The sequence below is a fragment of the Poecile atricapillus genome, chromosome 2 (genome assembly GCF_030490865.1).
Source record: "Poecile atricapillus isolate bPoeAtr1 chromosome 2, bPoeAtr1.hap1, whole genome shotgun sequence".
Taxonomy (NCBI): domain Eukaryota; kingdom Metazoa; phylum Chordata; class Aves; order Passeriformes; family Paridae; genus Poecile; species Poecile atricapillus.
In genome coordinates, this window is record NC_081250.1 from 106,956,534 (window position 1) to 106,976,743 (window position 20,210).

Here is a 20,210-nt window from a genome sequence, read left to right on the forward strand (position 1 = left end):
TAAACATAGATTAAAAAAAAGACAGGATTTGTGCTGAGAGAGCCAGTAGCTATTCCTTTACAGTGCTTAAAGGATGAAATACTTAGCCATGTAACAGTTCTGATCTCGCCTGCAGTGAGCAGCTCTGAAAGTTTTCTGTGTAATTGCATCAGACGTTGTATGAGAATACTAATTTCATTTTTAATAACATATAAATAGATCTAGTATGTTTAAAATAAATCCAAATGTGTTTATATCACTTTTAATGTATGGTATGTGGAGAATCATGGCTGCAGGGTAGTGACTATTTCCTACCCACAAAAAGTATTTCCTTCTGCTTAGGTAGGTCCGTAATTACAAGTTTCGTGTATCCAGTATTAAGGTTAAAGGCGCCTCACAATGATTTAGCAGTTAATCAGATTTTAGAAATGGGTTACAAAGTATCAGAAAAATAAATGAGCATTGGCCACATTTGAAAGATTGACAAAGATGTTGCAGCAAGAATAAAGGTACAGCTCTTTTTGAGTTAATTGACACTGAAGCAGTAAGTAAATGTTAGTTCTTTTGATACACATTTAGTCAAAGTGCAATTTCTTGACTAAAATCATTGAGACACTGATTTGGATGTTATTCGTGCTTTTAACAACAGGCGGAGAAATAACAGATATGTTTGATCGGACAACCCATGAAGACTATGAATCCTGCCTACCAGAAGACAGTCTTTCTGCATGTGATGAAAAAGAAACTCTTCATGATGAAGAGCAGGATAAGGAAATAGCAGCAAGCAAGAAACTAAAGGGTGGGATATAATTTGGTGTTGTCTTTATTAGCTTACTTACAGTACAAGAGTTGATTTGAAATCAGGTTCTGTTTTTTAGGAACAAATATGCCAAATTAACCACCATCTTTTTGCATCAATTTGTGGTAAAATTGATTACTTGCAAGGACATAACATAAAGCAATATGAAATATTTTTTAGTAATTCATTTATCACCACACAAATGTCTAATATGTAGTGGAAGTTGGCTCAGCAGAACACCAAAGTGACTCTTAAAAGAAACACCAGGTTTTGGCTACAGTTATTTACTTCTTTTCTTCTCACTATTCTAAATTCTATTGAAGATTTTACAGTATTTTGTATTTTAAGCAGCCTTTCCTTTGACGTTCTTCTTGTCTGTTTTGCTTGACTAACTGCTGCTTTCCTGTTCCAGTAATGCTTTTTGATTGCTTGTTCTATCAATTCTGTATTACTGAAATGTACATAGCATTTTTATATTTCTTAACAGTTGATTTATAATTTTACAGAAGTTTCTGCAGGCAGTCTGTTAACCTTATATTTTGTTTTGCACGTGTATTTACAGAACATGAGGATAAACAAGATAAAGCCAAGCAGAAAGCTTTTGTGGAGCCTTATTTCAAAAGTGATGAGAGGTAATTTAAGGGTTATGGACATTTTAAGGTTCTTTGTATCTTCCCTATAGGGAACTAGATCCTCCATAAAATAAATGTGTTTGTTTGTAACAGACTAACAGTTGAAGATGCAGAGGTAGAAGATAGATTAGATAAAAGACCAGATAAAAACTGCAGTAGGGGGAAAGATATTGAGATGCCTGTTACATTTGTTGAAAAGAAGGGGTTGCTTCTGCTTTTTATCATTTTAGTGAATGCAGTGTTTTGTAATCCATGTGGTTTCATATAGGCATGTGGTCATGCCTGAATTTATGAGCCAAGAACTGGTGGGCTGCTTGTACAATTGCGTTGTACAAACCTTTCCTTCTGTGGTACTTTTGCCCCTTGCTCTCTAGTGCCCCTCTTGTAGTGCCTCCTCTGTTGCCTTCCAGTATAATCATATTTGGAAGTCTGAATCTTCATTTCATAATGATACCTAGCCCTTCAGTTAGCTTATATTTTATCTCAATGCATGTTTTCTTTGTAGAGGAAAACATGTTTACTGTTTTGAGAGCAGTTAAGTTGAAAAGAGCCTACTCATCTTGTGCCCCAACATATGTTTCTCTTACAGAAATCATTGCAAGCACAACTCTGTCTTAGACAAAAATAAATATTCTATAGAAGATCTATATTTGAATAATTTCTGTATAGTAATTACTTTTACATTATGAAAAACCGTAATAATGAGACACACATCACTAGTTATGTAAAAGTTCATAATATGTTTGAAAACTGTCTTATTTATAAAAATTGCCCTATTCAGCTATGAAAGGCAGTGTGATTTGGGTTTTGTAGACATTTTCCGAATTATTTTTTAACTTGACTGTCCATCATTGTGTTCTAAAAAAATGAAAATTTCCAGTCATGTTGAAGAAATAAAAGTACTGTTAAAAGTACTGCGAAAACATTCTTGTTTTTCAGAAAGAATACTGTGTTAGATTTTCCTCATATTGAGGTTATACGAAAAAAAGAAGAAAGAAGAAAATTGCTTGGCCACACTTGTAAGGAATGTGAAATAGTAAGTAGTGCTTTAAAATTTGTCAGTCTTTCATTCTCCTAACTCAAGACAGTATCTAAGTGCTGAAGTGCTGTTTTTAATTGTTAATCTGGTTGTATCATCCTCATTACCTACAGTAGCTGGGAAGTTAGTGTTTACCAAAACTGGATAACCAAATTTGCAGGTGGTTTGTTTGTTTTTAGTGTAGTAACTGCATATAGCATGAAAAGTCTTGGGTGTGATTTTTCTGTGTGTATCTGTATGAAGGAAGAGCATCTTATATCATGATTCCAGTAAGATTACTGTTAATAAAAAATACATTAGCTGGTCAAAGAACTATTACAGGTTTTCAAACTTTAGATCAAAAGCTCTACTGAACTTTATGTGAGCTGGAATAAATAAGTTCTGTATCCTGTTGTACCTTTATCTAGATAGATGGATCTCGTTTTGGTTTGATTGGTTTTTTCTTTGTTTTCTGGGTTAATTTTTTCAGGTAATTGCACCAGCATAGGTGACAATGTGTGTATTTATGCAAATGTATGCAAAAATGTTTAAAGTTATTTGTTCAAAATACTTGTTAAAAAGTACAAAAGTTTAGGTTTCACATTACACATTTTTTCCTCCCTTTCTATTTACTAAACTGCTTTCAGATACTTGGTGTAGAGATAAAATATCGACGTAATTATGTGTGTAATAAGAACATATTTTATTTGGCCATTAATAGACTTGATGATCTAATAAATGATTATTCAGTAGATGTGTGGATTAATGACTGTACAATGGTGGATTTTCTGGAATCTTTTCACTTAATTTCCGCATAGATATATATAGAACGACATTTTTCAGAGATTCTCCTGCTATTCACTTTATAGGCAAGTCCCATTTATTTAGCTGAAGAAATTTATTACAGTATGTTTTTAATGAAAGTATTTTCTGAAAAACAGTTTTGGTAAAACTTACTAAATACAAATACTTAATTTTTATAGTCAGCTATAAACACAGTTTTAAAAAATGTTTGATTTAAAAAGTTTGAAAGAAAACAAAAAAAACCTGTTTCATCGTTCCAGAGCCATGTGTTGTGCTTTTTAATTTCCTGTTTCTGTAAGCTACAGATCTTCCTTCTGCAAATCCAGTTATTGTTACTTTCTGTCAAATTGAAGTGATAACTATGGTCTCTGGAAACAGTCACAGCTCCAGTTTTGTAACAGTAGGTTTCTACATTAAATGCTAGGAAAGTTTGGGTTTGTTGGTTTTGGCTTTTTTGGACTTTTTTTTTTTAAGTCTATACCATTCAAGGTTAATGTCTTGGAACGTGTGGAATGCTTGGCTGTGTCATTGCACAATAATAAAACTAGCTTTGAATTATATGCCTGTGGAAAAAGGGAGTATTGGATAAAGCATAAATGATGCTTTACAAAAGTCTTGGCTTGCTGATTAGCCATATAAGTTTGAAAAGCTGCCAAAGTCTAAGGGAATATTTAGGGCATGGGTGGAGATCAGTAGATTCTGGCCCAGTACTGCAAGTGGTGTGAGTGGGTTCAGTTACTGTCACTCCGAGAAAACCTGAAATTTAACTTCTGCACATTCCACAACAGGCTGATTAAAGTCCTTTATAAGTGCTTATCTTCAAGCTTTGTGGAAGCACCTCATTCATTTCATAGTGTAGAATTTTTGATAAGAAGTCTTGTTTTGTTTTTTTATGACCTTGTGATGCTATCAAAGATAGCAGGCAGAAGTTACTGGTAGTTTGTAAGAGTAACATTTTTTAGTGTGGTTATTAAGTGTTGCTATACTTAGATGAGTAGGAGAATCATTCAGGTGTTTTAATATGCATTTAGATTACAGGAATTATTCTGTAAGTTTTTACTAAACTAAAAGGAGTAATGTTTTTAGGGTTGGTTGCATTTCTGAAACCGCAAATTGTAGAGTTCTATAAACAATTATTTTACAAGGAAGACAGGATGAGATTGAAGTACCTTCACACATGGAAAAGCCTAGCTCAAATGTTTTGTGTGGATTAAAAGTGCTGTGGAAAGTGAGATCAATCTAGAAAACAGCTGAGAGTTCTTTTAGCTGTCTAGCTGACATATGTAACTCTCGGTCTCTGTCAACCCTAATAGATTTCTAAACAAGCCAAAGAAGAAAAGTTTCTAATTTATTTTTAAAACATGCTTATCTTGATTTTTTGATTGTTATTATTTTCTGTTCCTACTAAACTGTTCTGTATTTTTCATTACTGGATCTGTAATTATTCCTTACTAATCACAATTTTTTTAATTAAAAAAATGCAACACTACCAACTTTTAGTAGATGAATTTCTAAAGCTTCAGGCTATTTACAGGACAAAATAAGGAGCACTGCTAATTACCCCTAAATAAATCTCAGCAATATTTGTCATACACAGACATTGTAGAATTTTTTTAGTTAATTTTGTTGCTTTAACACCTCATTCTTAACTTTCGTAAAAATCAAATAAGCATATTTTACAATTCCAAGTAGGTTTTCTAAAATCCTGCCAGGAGCAGGAAATAATCTCTGTTGACAGAGGTATCCTGTTCTTTCCCCGATTTTCCCAGTCTAGGTCACTTTCCATCTGACTGAATGTGTTATAAACTTTAATTTGCCTTTTTGAATTGTAACAGTGCCATTTCAGTATAATTATTTTACCATTTTCACAAGGGTTAGTTTTTTTGTGTGGCTGTGAATGTTGACTTACCACTTGAATCAAGCAATGCATTCACTTCCAATATATTTTGACCCTCTATGTACTCTAAGATCTAAATTTGTATTTTTAGGAGAAACAACTAGAATTAAAAATTAAAACACTAGAAAATTGCATGGAAAAAAATATACCCTAACTTTCTATGATGCTACTCAGGGGAACACCCAGCAAAAAGGTTTGGAGAGAGTATAGACTTTTCTCATTGCAGTCCCCAGTACAGCTGACAGGGGTGAAAGTATAGCAAATTTACTATAGAGAATGGTCAGCTGGCAGATAATTTCTGGAGTCCCAGTGTCAGTCAGCTACTGAAACGAACTCTTTATTTACTTCTAATTTGAGAGTAAGTAAGTAGGAAGCATTTTGACTTCAGTTTGCAGTTACTACTGTAAAATTGGATACTGGAAATAATTCTGCAGCATGGGGTTTGTAGTGGGTTTTTTTCCTTTTTAAATTTTATTTATAAGTGGAAGCTGACACTTAATAAATTAAAACATTCCAATCTCTTTCAACACCTGTGCTACTTAGCTTTGTAAAATCAGTCAGTAAACTGTTGACATAAGTAATTGTACACATGCCTAAACCTTGTTACTTATGGTATGTTAAAAGATAGAAGGTTAACAAATTTGCCATGATAAAGTTATACTTAGTCTGTAAATTCAGTAAGCTTTTAGGATAATTGCCTGGTGTTTGTCACTTGGATAACAAATCTCTACTCTGGCTGTCCTCACCATTGTTTTTAGATAACTGTGTTAATAAACATAGTGATTGATAATGTCAATTGTGTAAAGCAGTCTCTCTATTATGTATGAATTTATTAACTGGGATTTCTCCCCCCTCCCTTACATTCAGTATTATGCAGACATTCCAGAAGAAGAGAGAGAGAAGAAACTAGCTTCCTGTTCCAGACACAGATTTCGCTACATTCCTCCAAATACTCCAGAAAATTTCTGGGAGGTTGGATTTCCTTCCACCCAAACCTGTGTGGAAAGAGGTTTGTGGATAAAAAAAAAAAAAAAAAAATCTTGAAAAGAACTTTTTAAAGCTCTTTTTTCTTTTTCCCCCTGAAATTATCTCTAGTTCATATATTAGCCTTTCTCACCCAGTCCTGATGAGGTCTGTTTATCAGCAGCCATTATTTTTAATAAATATTGTCTGGTTTTAGCAGTTCCTGTACTACTAAGAAAGCAATATAAGGAGAATTTCTTACAGCCTAGATGGAGAAGGCAGAAATAATTGGCATTTCATAGAACTTAATTTAAGCCCTACATATTTTTGACCATAAGCAAGAATTGGATTTTCAGAGGCAAAGGCCAGCAGATTGTACTTACATAGGAGAGACAGGCACCACTATTGATGTCTATTGTCAGTGTTTTTAGGGCTTCATAATACCAGGTGATAATGGAAATGTTGCAGGTAAGGTGTAGTTCAACAGTTTTTCATACATATACCCTGCTTGTTAGTGACAATGGAAAGATGTGGTGTTTGGTTTTGGATTTTTTTTAACTGGTCTTCACATAGAAGTTTGTTCTTTCTAAATAATTTTTTGAAGTTTTAGAGTTTGGTCTAAAAATGAGTTTTTACAAATTCTATTAAAACACGGTGAGTTTATAGTGTACTTTATGTACAATTCTTCAGAAGTGGTGAAATGAGGAGTGAGGAGCCCTAAAAGAACTCTCTGAGTTGCTTATATCTTTACTTCTGCATTAGCTGTGAAACATGAATCTTTTCCTGTAACAGTGTCAGGTCAGGCATAGGAAAATGTAGCCAGAGTTGTGTATATGTCTTGTGTAATAGTTTTGCAGAATCATCCTTAATCTTTCAGAACGGGGAGCCTTGATTTTTGTGGATCATGTAACTTGTTGCTCCCCATTTAGAATCTGCTTGCAGCCTCACTAAAAATTAGCTTCTCCTTGTTCTGCTGGAGTAAGAGCTGTTCAGTTGTTAATGGTCCTCAACAGCATATATCAGAGGCAGACTTTAGATCAACCCTTCTGTGGAAAAGAAAATATTTTATAGCAGTGCAGCAAGAGAACTAAAACAGGAGAGAGTTCCCACAATGAGCGGTTGCTCTTGTCACTCCAAAGCAGTAAAAATATTTTCTACTTCTTATTGGTATCTTGAACCATCTGTTTGTGTTGTTTCGTTGGTTTTTTTTTTTTTTTAAATAACTGCATTGCATAGACAGAATTTTCCAATCATTAAGTAGAAATCTACTATTCTCATTTTGGTGGATGTTGTTGCTGATAAATGGTAAGGAATTGACAAAAGCCAGGTGCTGAAACTGACTTGCATAAAATATCTGTTCACTGTCAGTGTTAGCTAAGTTGAGCATGTTATAGAAATTTTCTATACACTTTCCTTATCAGAGAGCTTTCAAGGTGTGTTTGAGCCATGTTTGGCTTTTTCCACTCTAATAAATCTGGGTGCTCTTAAAACAGAGGGAGATACTATTCAAACCTACGAAATACATGTGCCTGAAGTTTCCTCTGTATGACTAGGATTTGTGTTTTTTAAAAGTGATTATTAATAGTGAATTGAATTAGCAGTTCTTCCATACTTTGTTACTCTTATGTAAAATCCTTGGTAGAAAGAAAATGAAAATTGCAGTTTTGTTTTGAATAGATGAACAATTCATAGTTTCCCTCCTCTTCTTCATTGTCAACTGTCTGTATTGTATTACTGTGCAGTCACCTACTAGAAAGCAGCTTGTATTTTAATAAATAATATTTGCACACTGGGATCTCAAAACTTCTGTGTGAAGTCAGAACCAGTTGCCCCAAAAGAAAAGAAAATAATTTACAAGTTATTATTTTTTGAGGCTAAACACACATTAAAGCTAAAGTTATGCCTGTTTTTATATTATATTTCTTACCTCAGATTTATTCTTTTTAAGGCTACATTAAAGAGGATCTTGCTCCCTGTCAACGTCCAAAAAGGCGGCAGCCTTATGCTGTAATGTTTTCTCCAAAAGGCAAAGAGCAGAAGACATAAAGGATGGGGAAGTTAGGAGTGCCAGTCTGAAGTGTATCTTTCCTGTCTGTAGATATTTATAGTTAATATAAACTTGAAATAAAGAACTGTGTTTTTCCACAACGATAGATAAATTGTTTAATTGAATATGTAAGTTTTATAAAATTCATTTGCAAGTCTGATGTATCAGGAAACAAAACTATTTAATGTATGTTTGTTTCATATTGTGTTAATACATTTTGTATTTGTTTTTGCACCTGTCAGACAAGTCTCCTACTTTTTTTTTTCTTCCTTAAGGCTAGCAGCTGAAATTCCAGCTATTCCTGGCTAAACTTTATGTCAGTGAGTAACTGCTTTGAAGTCACTGAAATCCGTTGTTCTTTCAAGGGTAAATGTTTGTCAATGGGAGCAGAAGTGACAATTTTCTAGGGTGCTTTTGTTTTGCTCTGGATTTTCTCATATTTCTTTTCTCTTGTTGCAATAATGGTTATATCTACTTCGAATAAAGCTGTATTAAATATGAAATGTATCTACTGTTCATAGTTTGGAGGTGTCAAAACCAGGAGGTCTAAGTGTCTTTCTTCAATTCTGGTGTTAAATGTATAGCACTATGTATTCCTCAGTGTTTAAATTAGAATATCCAATATTCCTTTTATTTTTTCTTTGAAATCTCTTTGCATATATGTCACATTTATTGATAGAGATAAGCATTGTTATTTCAAAATTTGTGTGACAGCTCTGCCCAGAGTTCTAGTGGACAGCAATAGTCATCACCTAGATTACAAAGGATTCTGCAGAGATATTTTAAAGTAATCTTTTGTAGCTGGGGATACATTTCCATACTTGCATTGGGAAAGTAAGATTATACAGTATCACAGAGGCAGGGTAGGACCTACATAGCTAGGTAGGCCAAAGATCACCATAAGATCCCTAGGAATAAAGAAGCTACAATTGGAGTTGGATTCAACCAGCGAGAACTCTCTTTAAAAGTGTTTGTAAAGCAAGCAGCTGTTGAAAGCCCTTCAGTAAAAATAAAATAATAGAAAGTACAGATACATCTGGAGGTTTATCTTTTATATATATATTATATATATATATTTACATTTTTATATATATATATATTTATATATATAAATGTATCTGTGATTTTAATTATTTTACTTTATGTATGGGTATAAAAATATATTTAAAAACTTAGTGGATAGGACCATTTAAATTCAGCTGTATTTATATAGGAATGGTGGCAGGTTCTGCTGGTGGAGAGGTTGTAGCATAGGCCCAAGAAGAAAACTAAAATTAATTTGATCAATTTAACTGTAACACTAAGTGACACAAAATCCTTTTAGGCTGAAATTACAAGCCTTGCAGAAAAGTTGAAGAAGGTATAACAGTAGGCACTGTTCCTATCCTACCTGCTTAGTTGGTTTACTTACTTCAGCATTTCACAGGGGTATATCCTAAGGTATGCCAAAGGCATAAAGCCAAATAACAATGAAAGTCTTTAGTTATTCCCATATATACTGATACATGCTGACAATAAATGTTTACAACACTGTAAAATCATTTATTGGAGCTGGCAGCCAAAGAACCCATGCGAAGGTAAGTCTGGTTTCCTGAATTATTTTTTAATTGAAAAAAATTAACAGGTGCTGCCAAAAAGTGGAATTCTTGCAGGTGTCTTGAAAATTATTTAAGAACAACTATTACATGCTCTGAATAAATATTTTAAAAAGTTTTTAACAAGATGAGTAGGGTAGGACGCTGCTTTTAACTAGGGAGAGCCTTTACGCAGAAGAAGCTACAGCCACCAGAAGAAAAGTGGAAGCACATTGCAACTTACCAAATGTAAATTTTGCTATAAAGTAGGCTGTTTGAGAAAGTTTCTGAAAGAAACAACTATAAATCCTATTTTAAAAACTATCAGAACAAACTTTATTAGTAAAAGTGAAAGGTAAAGTAAAAGATCAAACAATAATGGGAACATTTAAATGTAAGATGACAAGAAAAGATGGGATTTTTACAGTGATGTTCATTATGGAAGTGCCTGGGAACCTTTCTTTGCAGGGTGGGTGAGCAGAGCTGTCAGGAGCTGAAATGGCAGAGGAGGTCGGTGGGTGTTGGCAAGCAGACAGGATTGGAGCCTGCTCCCATGGATTGGAAGGTGAGAGTAGAAACTGCTAAATTTTTACTATAGAATGGAAGGAGACACTCAAACGAGCTGTATTGGCAAAGGAGAACAGAATAGCACTTCTGCCTTGAGGCTTTAAAAAAGACTTCAAGGAGATAAGTGGGGCTGCAGCCTAATGAGTTTTATGGAGTCATGGGAACTGGGCTAATTGATAGAAGTTTAATGAACAAGATTTTCAGACCTTTATAAATGCAATGTGAAAAGATGACACTTTTTGCAGCTGCTGTTCTGATGGCCATTTTGACACTTAGAAGGTGTCAAAGTATGATTTATCTGGCAGCTCACAGTAGAACCAACTTGTCATGGTGCAAAAAAAGTTCTCTCCTAGAGGATGCCTGTTTAAAGGTACATCAGACATTACTGCGGGATTCTGCATTTTATTCAGCCTATTTGTGTTCTGAGAAAGGGTGGAGGGAGAAGTCTGTTAAATTATTCACTGAGCAAGTGGAACTGGGATATAGAAAAGGGGGGGAAATTGCAGAGCAGAACCCCTTCACACACAAAAAAGGGATATGATGGATGCTGATAGTGTCATGAAGTGTGGAAACAGCAAGGATTGCTCTCCAAGGGTAGCAGGTTTAGTTACAAGAAGAAAGGAGCAGATAGTGTCTATGAGGATATTACTGCTCCACTAGAGGCCAGTAAGGAACTATGCTTGAGCTTAAAACAGTGTAAGAATTACTCTTTCTTACCCTTTGATAGCTGGCCAATTTTATAAGATTTAAATTGATTTTAAAATTGTAGCTCTCTTGTCTAGCTCTTCTAATGCTAGAAAACTACTTCCCTTCATCTTGAAAAGTGATCAGTTGTAAAAATTGAGAAACAAAAATAGAAACAGATGGAATTCTCCTCCCAAAATAAGAATAAAGAAGTCTAAGGAACCTGTGTGTACCAGAAAGATTATTGAAGTTTATAAATTTTTAAAATTTAGTTAAATATTTCTATCTGCAGAAGTTTCTAATTATTACTTACCTGCATTTTTAGCACACTCTGGGAATAATATGTATCTTTTGCCCAGAAGAAAGGGAGGGAAAAAAGGGAGCCAATCACAGCCAGCAAGGAAACTCTGCTAAAAAAGTCACTTTAAATATTGTTGCATTTATACATATTGGCTATCTTTGTCCTCTGTGGCATGGCAGCACATTGTGATTGCAGTCAGCTGTGCTGTCAAGAGGAGTGGACTGCGTTCTTTGAGATTTGTGGGGTTTTCCACATTTGTTGGCAGTGGGGGAAAAAAAAATCTGAAAAAACCATAAGCCCGAAGTAGGTTTCTGTCTTTAGAGCAGATTGGGACTAAAACAGATGTTTGTAAAGCAAATATTCAATGGCTTCTTACCTGAAGGCTTTACTCAGAAGCTGAAAGAATGGGAGAAGTTTCTTCAGGTACATTGAAGTATGAGCATCCGAATGGGAATCTGTGAGCCGCAGTGCCTATGGGGTCATGTGTCCACCACCTGGCAGAACAGCCAGGACAGCCACAACTGTCTTCTGTGCTTGTCTGGGACTGTGTCTTAGGGCTTATACTGCTTGTTCTCTTTTTATGAGACAAGGGAAAATTTAGTAAGTGATGTTAGGATTTGTGCATCTTGCACAAATTATGTAAATAGATGCTGATACAATATTAGTTGTGACTGGGAGAGCGTGAAGACTTAACATTCATGTAGTAAGTACACCCAAAGAAACAGTAATATTGAGGAACTAATCCATTCAACATCAAAAACAACTCTCCCTGGAACAGATTGAAAACTGGAATGGGCTTCTCAAAGTCAGTTTTTCTGAACTCATGTCAAGGTAAACTTATTGGGTTCCAACTGAGCTTATGGCCTGCTGGAGTACAGTACGTGCCTGGTGATTCTTAGCACATATTCAGATGCTGGTGTGAACCCAACAATTGTACAACTTCAAGTTGGTGGCTTAGTGTCATTCCCAAAAACATAAAGATAGCAAAATCATGGCTTTAGTACTTCCAAAGTGTTACCTGTCCACTCTGCAAACAATATCAGCCTGAGAAGGAAGCCTTTGATCAAAAAAATGGTTTTTTAGACTTGGAGCACAGAAGTCAGATTTTTGGTAAAATACCCACAGTCAAGCTATGTATCCTGTGCTGCCTATGAGGCCAACTTGGCTGCTAGTTGCTTTTAATCAGTTGTGCTTTTGAACTTTGCCTTTCTCATGCGGAAAGGATGACTGCCTTGTCTCTAATGAAGCAGAGGGACAACCATGTCTGTTTGCTGCTAATTAGAAACTCCTGTCAAAAGAAAAAGAAGAAAACACAAAACCAGAAAAATCATAGGCCAGGGAAGAACAGAGGAGAGAGCAGAAGAGAGTGACAAGGTTCTTGTTGGTGGTACATCATGGGTTATCAGTGGACTCTTGTTTTTAGAAATAATAAACATCAGCCCTGATCCTCCAGGGGAGGGGTTCACTGTGTTCAAATAAATCAGTTGGGGAGCATTTGGGAGAAGAAGCTGACACTTCCTTTGTCCTGTGTGTCTCTTAGTGTAGAAAGATTGCTCGGTCTCAACAGAGTCTGTTGTTTTCCTGCACAGAAAATAAAGTTTCCAGGAGTGGTCTCTGTGTACAAGTATGAACACCTAACTATGAAGGAAAGAGAGCAAGACACTGCAGAAACAAGACCAAGGTTTACCTCATTGGTAGATGGACCTTAGGCTTAATTTCTTTCAAGAAAACCTGACATGTAGTGTTTTCCTCAGAATTCATCTTGCTTCTTGAAGTTTGTGCATTGCAGTCTATATTCCTGTATGTCACCATATCAAAAAAGTATGTACTGTAGATGATAAAAACAGTGTTGTCCTCTGTGAATATTTTACAAGTTACAAAGTGACAGCACTGGTTGGGTTGTTGCGTCTTAGAACAAGGATGTGCTATAAAAATACACAATTAATTTTGATCATCAAGTTCAAAATTATGATTCCTCTAAATATACATCACTCTCCCCTCCGTGATCAATATCTTATTTCTGAATTGTGATTGTCTTCTGTCTCACCCCACTCTTTTAAAAGCTATTTCTCTTTAGAATATTTTTTAGGATACATATGTGGCTAGACATTTGGCATCCTGGGCACAGTGCCTGAGGTGTAAGCATCACAGCAGAGCCACATGGACTTTCTGGGTCTGGGAAAAGTTATTACATCACGCTCATTGTGCAGAGAGCCTCCAGTCAAGGGCAGCGAGGTCTGTCTCCCACACTTAGCAATGGTGGGAGATATCCCTGCCTGCAGGAACTTTGAGAAGGACATTTGAAGACAGCTTGTCCTTGGGTGGCTTTTGTCTGCATTCCAGCTGCAGCCATGAACAAGGCTTGTCAGTCTCACTTATAACCAAGGCTCCTGTTTAGCATCTCATTAGGAAAATTAGTTGGAGCTTAAGGTCAACATGGGAGAAAGGTTTTTTCATTACAGATGGGAAAGCTGATTCAAGCTAAAAGTGTGTATTTATTGGGAAGGCATCCTCAAACTAGATCATGTTACCAAATGAGGATGGTAACATTTGGTACATACTTTCTACACCAGTCATTGACTACACTTGGAACTAACCCATGCACCAACAAAGTTTTCAGTACAAACTGGTGACATACATGATGTATTCAGACAAGAATGGTGAGAAAAATATCCTCAGAAATAATTTCAGGAGCGGTTCCATGTCTATCTCTATTCCACACCATTCCACCACTACAAAGATATTACACACATGTGGTGATGATGCACATTAATGTATTTCAGGTTCTGTACCAGAATAAATATAATATTAACAGCAATTTGGAAACACAGAAGACCTCCCTTTTCCCCCTTTCTTATTTCTGAGTGGTCTACCCCAGACTTTAAACTTCAAAGTGGAGATCAGTTAGATTTTTAGTTTGAGGTTTTTTGGGTTTGGGTTTTTTTTTTTTCATTTTTGATAGTCACTAACTTTAATAACTGCTTTGAATTAATTTATTTTCAGTTACTTAATACCTTACTTGGCATGGTTCCTACTTAAGGTAACAATTTCATGTGGAGAATGCTTTAAGAAAAAAAAATGTAGTGATACAAAGGACAAAACCTTTATATGTCTGTATTCCAAAGCCAGTAGGAATAGACAGGAGACAGTGTTGTGGATCAGACATGTGTGAAACAAAAGGCAGAGAAGACAAAATTCAGATCTAGTTGTCAGCTCAAATCCATATGGTGATAAAAGCCACTCAATTCCCTAACAGTCAAAATTACCATCTCTATGAGTCCTTTTAGAACAGTTTTAAATAAAGTGAGAATAAAATAAAGCTAGATAAGAAAGAAACAACAATTTAGGAGCCTTTAGGAATACGTTATGTGTGCTTTACTTGTGCCCTTGGGTAAATCAGTTGTGGGAAAAGATAAAGAGATTAAATACAGTCTTTGAAATTACATTCCTAATGACTCACCATTTCAAAAAGCTTGGGAATTTAAGCTGCAATTGAAAAGAAGCATAAAATTAAAAAAGCTAACATTGTCTTGGATAATGTGTATCAGATAATGAGTTTATACTCTTTTAATGTTGAACAGATGTCTTAGAAGAGGCAATTATTTTAATTCAAATTCTCTTTTACTTAAGCCAGTTTGCAAAAATACAGGTACTCTCTCACTCAAATGTAAGGATGAATATAATTAGAACCAAGATGCTGCAAGTCGGAAAATCTAATTTTTTATTTCTACTCCATGGAAATATCCTGCATCTCAAATTGTAGTAGTCTTCCACTTTGGAGCAAAATGGAAAAATTTTCCATTAAATGAAAGCTAAAATAATTTGGTATGAAATATTAGACTTCTTGAAGTATTTCACTCTGCCCTAGGAATTGAACTTATATCATTACTGTCAAATTAATAGAAGCAGGCAAGAAACTCAAACTCATCATGACAACCCTGTCTGAAATCACTGTGCTCTTTATATGTGTTTCTAAAGTGTTTTGCTTGCTGGATATGAAATGAATACTTTCCAGCTTGTTAGCCTGCCAAGCACACTCTATTAATTGCTAATAGATCATTAAATGCTTGGCAAACCATTCAGAGAAACCAATGGGACTTTTGAAGTTTAATCCTAATAATTTGACACTTAAGGAAAAAAAGAAATATAAAAAGTTACAAAGAATATTTTTTTAGCCATACTTCCCTCTGCTTCTTTTTTGGTTGGTAATAGAGAAGGACATTAAATCATTGGGAATATGATTATCTTCTCAAACTTGTGTTGGAAGAGTTAACTGTTTAGGGTGGGTGTCAGAAAGCCTTTTTTACTCCTCAGCCTCTGAGTATTGACAGAGACTATTTTCTTAGCAATCCTGGAAAAGTCCTATGCCTTCCCAAGAAAGGAATTGCATTTATGTCTCATCTGCTCCATGTTCTGCTGTGGTTAACAGAGAGCATTGAGCCAGGGAGGTCTGGGATTAGTAGCACTTTACAGATAAAGCTCCTCTAGAACACCACTCACCAAGACTTCGTTAAGGCTCTTCATTCACCCTAAGGATAAGCAAAGGAGGCTTTCGTGAAAATTTTGTCAAGACATTAAATGGCCATGTTGTCCTGTGATAGTATTGTGGAAATATGTATGAAAAGATATTACTTGTTTCACAAGTTGTTAAATGTGACCAATATTTCTTTTAAAAGACAGGTATATGCTGTGGAGACTGGTGGGCTCCAGGCTGTGCCAGCTCTTTGAAGTTACTGCATGTATGGGGTTCTCACAGAACTGGGTTCATTTATAAAAAGGCATTTATGCTAAAACAAATGTGAACTGGCACTGAAACAATTGCTATTAAAATATATTTCCCTTTGCGATGTCAACAATTTCCAACACAGTATATATAAAAATAGCTCTCATGGGCTTTCTCAGAAGAAAACTTCTACAGAATCTGCTTATCCTAGGACTGACCTGGGAAGGACATGAGAAAAGGAAGAGTAAGATTTAAGGCATTTATCACCCAGAGAGACTACAAATTATCATTCCAAATGGGTCTGTAGACTTGATGTGACCTATTCTAGGGGCTCTCACCCATGTCCCCAAAAACCATGGCAGCTCTTTTACACCCACCAGACACCCATGAGCTGTAGCACACCCTGATTCATGCTAGAGAGAGCTGCCTTCAATATGCAGTTATGAGACTCACAGGAGACTTCCAAAACCAAACATTTATTCTTTCTGCCACTCTTATTTCTTACCTAGAGGCAGCACCCTGCTTTATTTTGCTCAGCTCTTCCAACTTCTAGATGTACATCCATTTCCAGAAACAAAACTGATGCTTGCCTGCCAAGGGCTATCAAGGGCCTGCATTCCTGGTGGTGTAATCTTTTCCCTCATAATTCCCCATCTCTCCCAACATTCAGGCTTTCAGCTCAGACTAACTTAAAGTGTTTTGAAAAGAGGATTTTCTTTCAAAGGGCACGAGACTCAGGATGCTCTAAAACATGATGGAGTTCAGGAATCAGAAAGCAAGGTGTTACAATTCACATCCCATTCCAGAAAGTTTAAGTATAGGTTGGAACACTGGCAGAGGGCAACTCACATGGAGGGAGTTTTGTGTGAAAATATTCCATTTTCTCAAAGAGGCATGTAAACATTAGGATGCTCTAACTCAGATCCTGGCTTACTCTACTGCAACTTTCAAAACTCACCCATTTCTATTAGCTTACTCTGGTAGCTTTCCTTGTGCCATCATGCAACTGGTGGCTGTCAAATCAAATGCTTCAAATTGGCTTACTGTATTTTAAATCCTATTGCCTCTTTTGCTGTGTTTTTAGCACTCAGACAAAGGGAACTGCATCTTTTGTATAGATTTATGTTATATAGTAGCCAAGAATAAATCACGCAAGTGGAAAAATATCAAGGACAGAGTGTAGAAAAATGAAATAATGTGATTAAGTGCAGTCTGAAGCTAAATATCTACTGCTCCTCACATTTCTCATTTTTTTGAAAACTAAAAAAAAAAATAAAAAATATAAAAGACCTGCTATTCCTTGGCCATGGCTGAAGCTGCCAGGAAGAATTTTTCAGGGAGGATTTCCAAGCTCCCACTCACTGGCCTATTCAATTTTTTAAGGCTTTTGGATAAGACAGACTCATTTATTGCTCAGAAGTGGCCTGCATGTAACTTTATATCAAGGAGGTTTGATGAATTTTCAACATGTGAAATTCCAGTGTTCTCCTGGCCTACTGCCAGCACTTCTGAGATCTTCCTCTTTTACTACTTATGTGTGTGCAATTAGCTATTTTGGTTGTGTTTTCAGACCATTCCCCTTTCCTATTTTCATTGCTGCACTGCTTTTGAGGGTCCTGATCTCACCACCAAGCCCACTTTGCAGGACTGTCCCAGGAACCCTTAGTCCCGTGGGCCAAGGGTGACATCCATCAGGGTGAGACAACAGGAGAGTCTCACCTGAGGGGTTTGGCACATTATGGGGTGCAGGGGAACAATGTCTTGGGATGCAACAAACTTAGAGGATGTTATAGGGAAGAATCAGAAGCAGCAAAAGGGAGGGATCATGGTGGTTTGGAGAATAATGAGTAGACAAGAGTTAAGGGATGTAAGAGATCAGTCAGTACCGTGCCCTGCACCTCATTGCTGCTATCTGCCCTGTCTGCTCATTAAACTGTGTCCAGCTTCATTCCTGGGTAGAGGCTCCCTATTGTTGCTGGCAGGCAAATGGAATAGGTGACTTGGAAGACAGATACCAAAGCAGAAATAGCCTGGGCCAGGTGTTTTTCCATCTTAACCTGTGAAACAGCTGGAAGAGCTGGCTCCTGATCCATGCCAAGCACAGGGGAGAGTGTGACGTCTGGGGTTCACCTGTCTGCTTGAGTGTGTGTGTGTGTGCAGAGATTGATGAGAGCATCCAGGGCCAGCTGCCAGGTAGGCTGAGTGTCCATGACTGGCTACAGGAGGGGTCCATAGTCTCATGTGTACGTACAGACGTCTGTGTCTGTATGTTTGTCCCTGCAAGGGAGTACCTACTGTGGCCCCCAGGTGCCAGTAGGTACTGGATAAATTGGATATATGAGGACAATTCCTGCACATGGTGTGCCTGTATTTCCAACACACAGGCCTTCGTGTGGATCAGGCACAGAGGGACAGGACTAAAAGTTTTGTGCTGCCTGTGCAAGTGCTGTTTTCTAGGTGCACTGGCTTTGACTGGGATAGAGTTGTTTCTGCAGTGTAGCTGGTGCGGGGCTGTGTTTTGGATTTGTGTTGAGAAGAGTGTTGAAAACACAGGGATGTTTTTGTTCTGACTGAGCGGCCACAGAGTCACTTGACACAGAGTCAAGGCCTTCTGTGCTCCTCATTGCACCGTGGAAGCCAGGAGACTGGGAGTGCACAAGGAGCTGGGAGGGGTCAGCTGGCCTCAGCTGGCCAAGTGTGTATTCCAAACCATATGGCATCATGCTCAGCATGTAGAGCTGGGGCAAGAGGAGGAAGGGAGGGATGTGCAGAGTGATGGAGTTTGTCCTCCCAAGTCACCATCAGGTGTGATGGGGTCTGGCTATCCTGGAGGTGACTGAACACCCACCAGGTAGAAGTGAGTGAGCAACTGAGCTGCCAGCTGGGCCTAAACCACAACACTGGGCTGTGGTGTGTGGCCACATGTGCACAGGGTTTGTGTGTGTGCCAAGCTGGAATTCACAGTCAACCTGCCTACAGACTATTTTTACCTGCTGGGCTGCTGAATCCAGCGACCTCCAGTCCCACATGTCCAGGTCTCTGCTCTACTGAATGCAGTGGGAATGAAGAAGTGGCCTGAAGTCTGATATTTACTGAGTTTTAGACTACTGGGATTTCTAAATGAAGGATTTTTCCTTATAAAAGGAAGGCTTACAGACCCATGGGGTCAACCCAGTCTCTGCTGGTGGCTGCTGAAGGACCTGTACAGGGGAAAGTAGTTTCTGACTACTGCACAGCCACCATGCGAAAATTAGAGAAACAAACTATGGAGGGAGAAACTTTTAGCTGCCATTAGTGTAGAGATTGCAGCTTCTCCCATCAAATTTAACCAATGCAAGGCCATGCCTTCAGGATGGCCATGCTTGTGGATTTCATTCTCTCATGCTGTGAGGGATTGCACAGCTTCCAGCATAAGATCATAAGATACATGACCTGGGGCTGCAGGTCCCTCCCACTATCCAGTTACCAGGAATTTTCCAGTGAGACCCCATAAGGAGGTGTCAGTGATAAAAGCCAACCTGAGAACCTGCTCCACGTCAGCACTGAGCACACTAATAAATCATTTAGCCCAGCACCTTCTAAATACCAACCCCAAAGCAGCAATATTTACATAAGTTTCTCCAGCCCATGCACAGATGGTCTCTGACTGCTTACGCTCCGAGAAAGCTCTCAGCATGAACAAGTGCTCTGGGTGGGGGAACAGCTCAGACTTTTCACAGGGACAGTTTGCATGGTTAGCTTTGGGTATTAAACAGTGCAAAATAAAGCATAGAGTATTTCCTATGAGTGTGGGAATTCAGACCTAATTCTAAACAAGCATCTGTTTGCTCCAAGCATCAAAGCCATGAATAAGCACAGTAAAACATTTCTTCTGAAAGCAGTGATGGAAAGCTTTCAAACCCTTTGAAATCCCTGAGACCCTTTAAAATTCCCTTTCAGACTCCTGTGTTGTGGTATCAAGCAGAAATGTTTCCTCAGCACCTGCTAGGATGACAGACTGGCTTGGATGTGATGCTGCTTGGAACACCTGACTCACTGCCCAACTGAGTGGAGACAGGAAATTGTGCAGGTGATGCCTCACGTCCTCCCACCAGGATAAAAAACAACACAGTGGAAGCAGGTCAGCCTTAGCTCCTTGTCTGCCTTCCAGTCCCAACTGAGAGAGTTTCTCTCTGCAAACACTGCAGAGTGTGAGTAGTTGGTCCACACTCTCTCTTAAAAA

At 37.4% G+C, this 20,210-nt stretch overlaps 1 protein-coding gene across 2 annotated transcripts in view; it reads left to right on the forward strand.

Annotated features, from left to right (window-relative positions):
- Nucleotides 1–8,648, forward strand: part of RBBP8 (RB binding protein 8, endonuclease) — a 40,400-nt gene extending 31,752 nt beyond the window's left edge. For both annotated transcript variants that reach the window (XM_058833556.1, XM_058833555.1), the window contains 5 exons: nt 629–778; nt 1,341–1,410; nt 2,350–2,446; nt 5,997–6,138; nt 8,041–8,648. In XM_058833556.1, the coding sequence (XP_058689539.1) occupies nt 629–778; nt 1,341–1,410; nt 2,350–2,446; nt 5,997–6,138; nt 8,041–8,138 (557 nt within the window). In that variant the 3' untranslated portion in view covers nt 8,139–8,648. The remainder of the gene's footprint in view (nt 1–628; nt 779–1,340; nt 1,411–2,349; nt 2,447–5,996; nt 6,139–8,040) is intronic.
- The last annotated feature ends 11,562 nt before the right edge of the window (nt 8,649–20,210 follow it).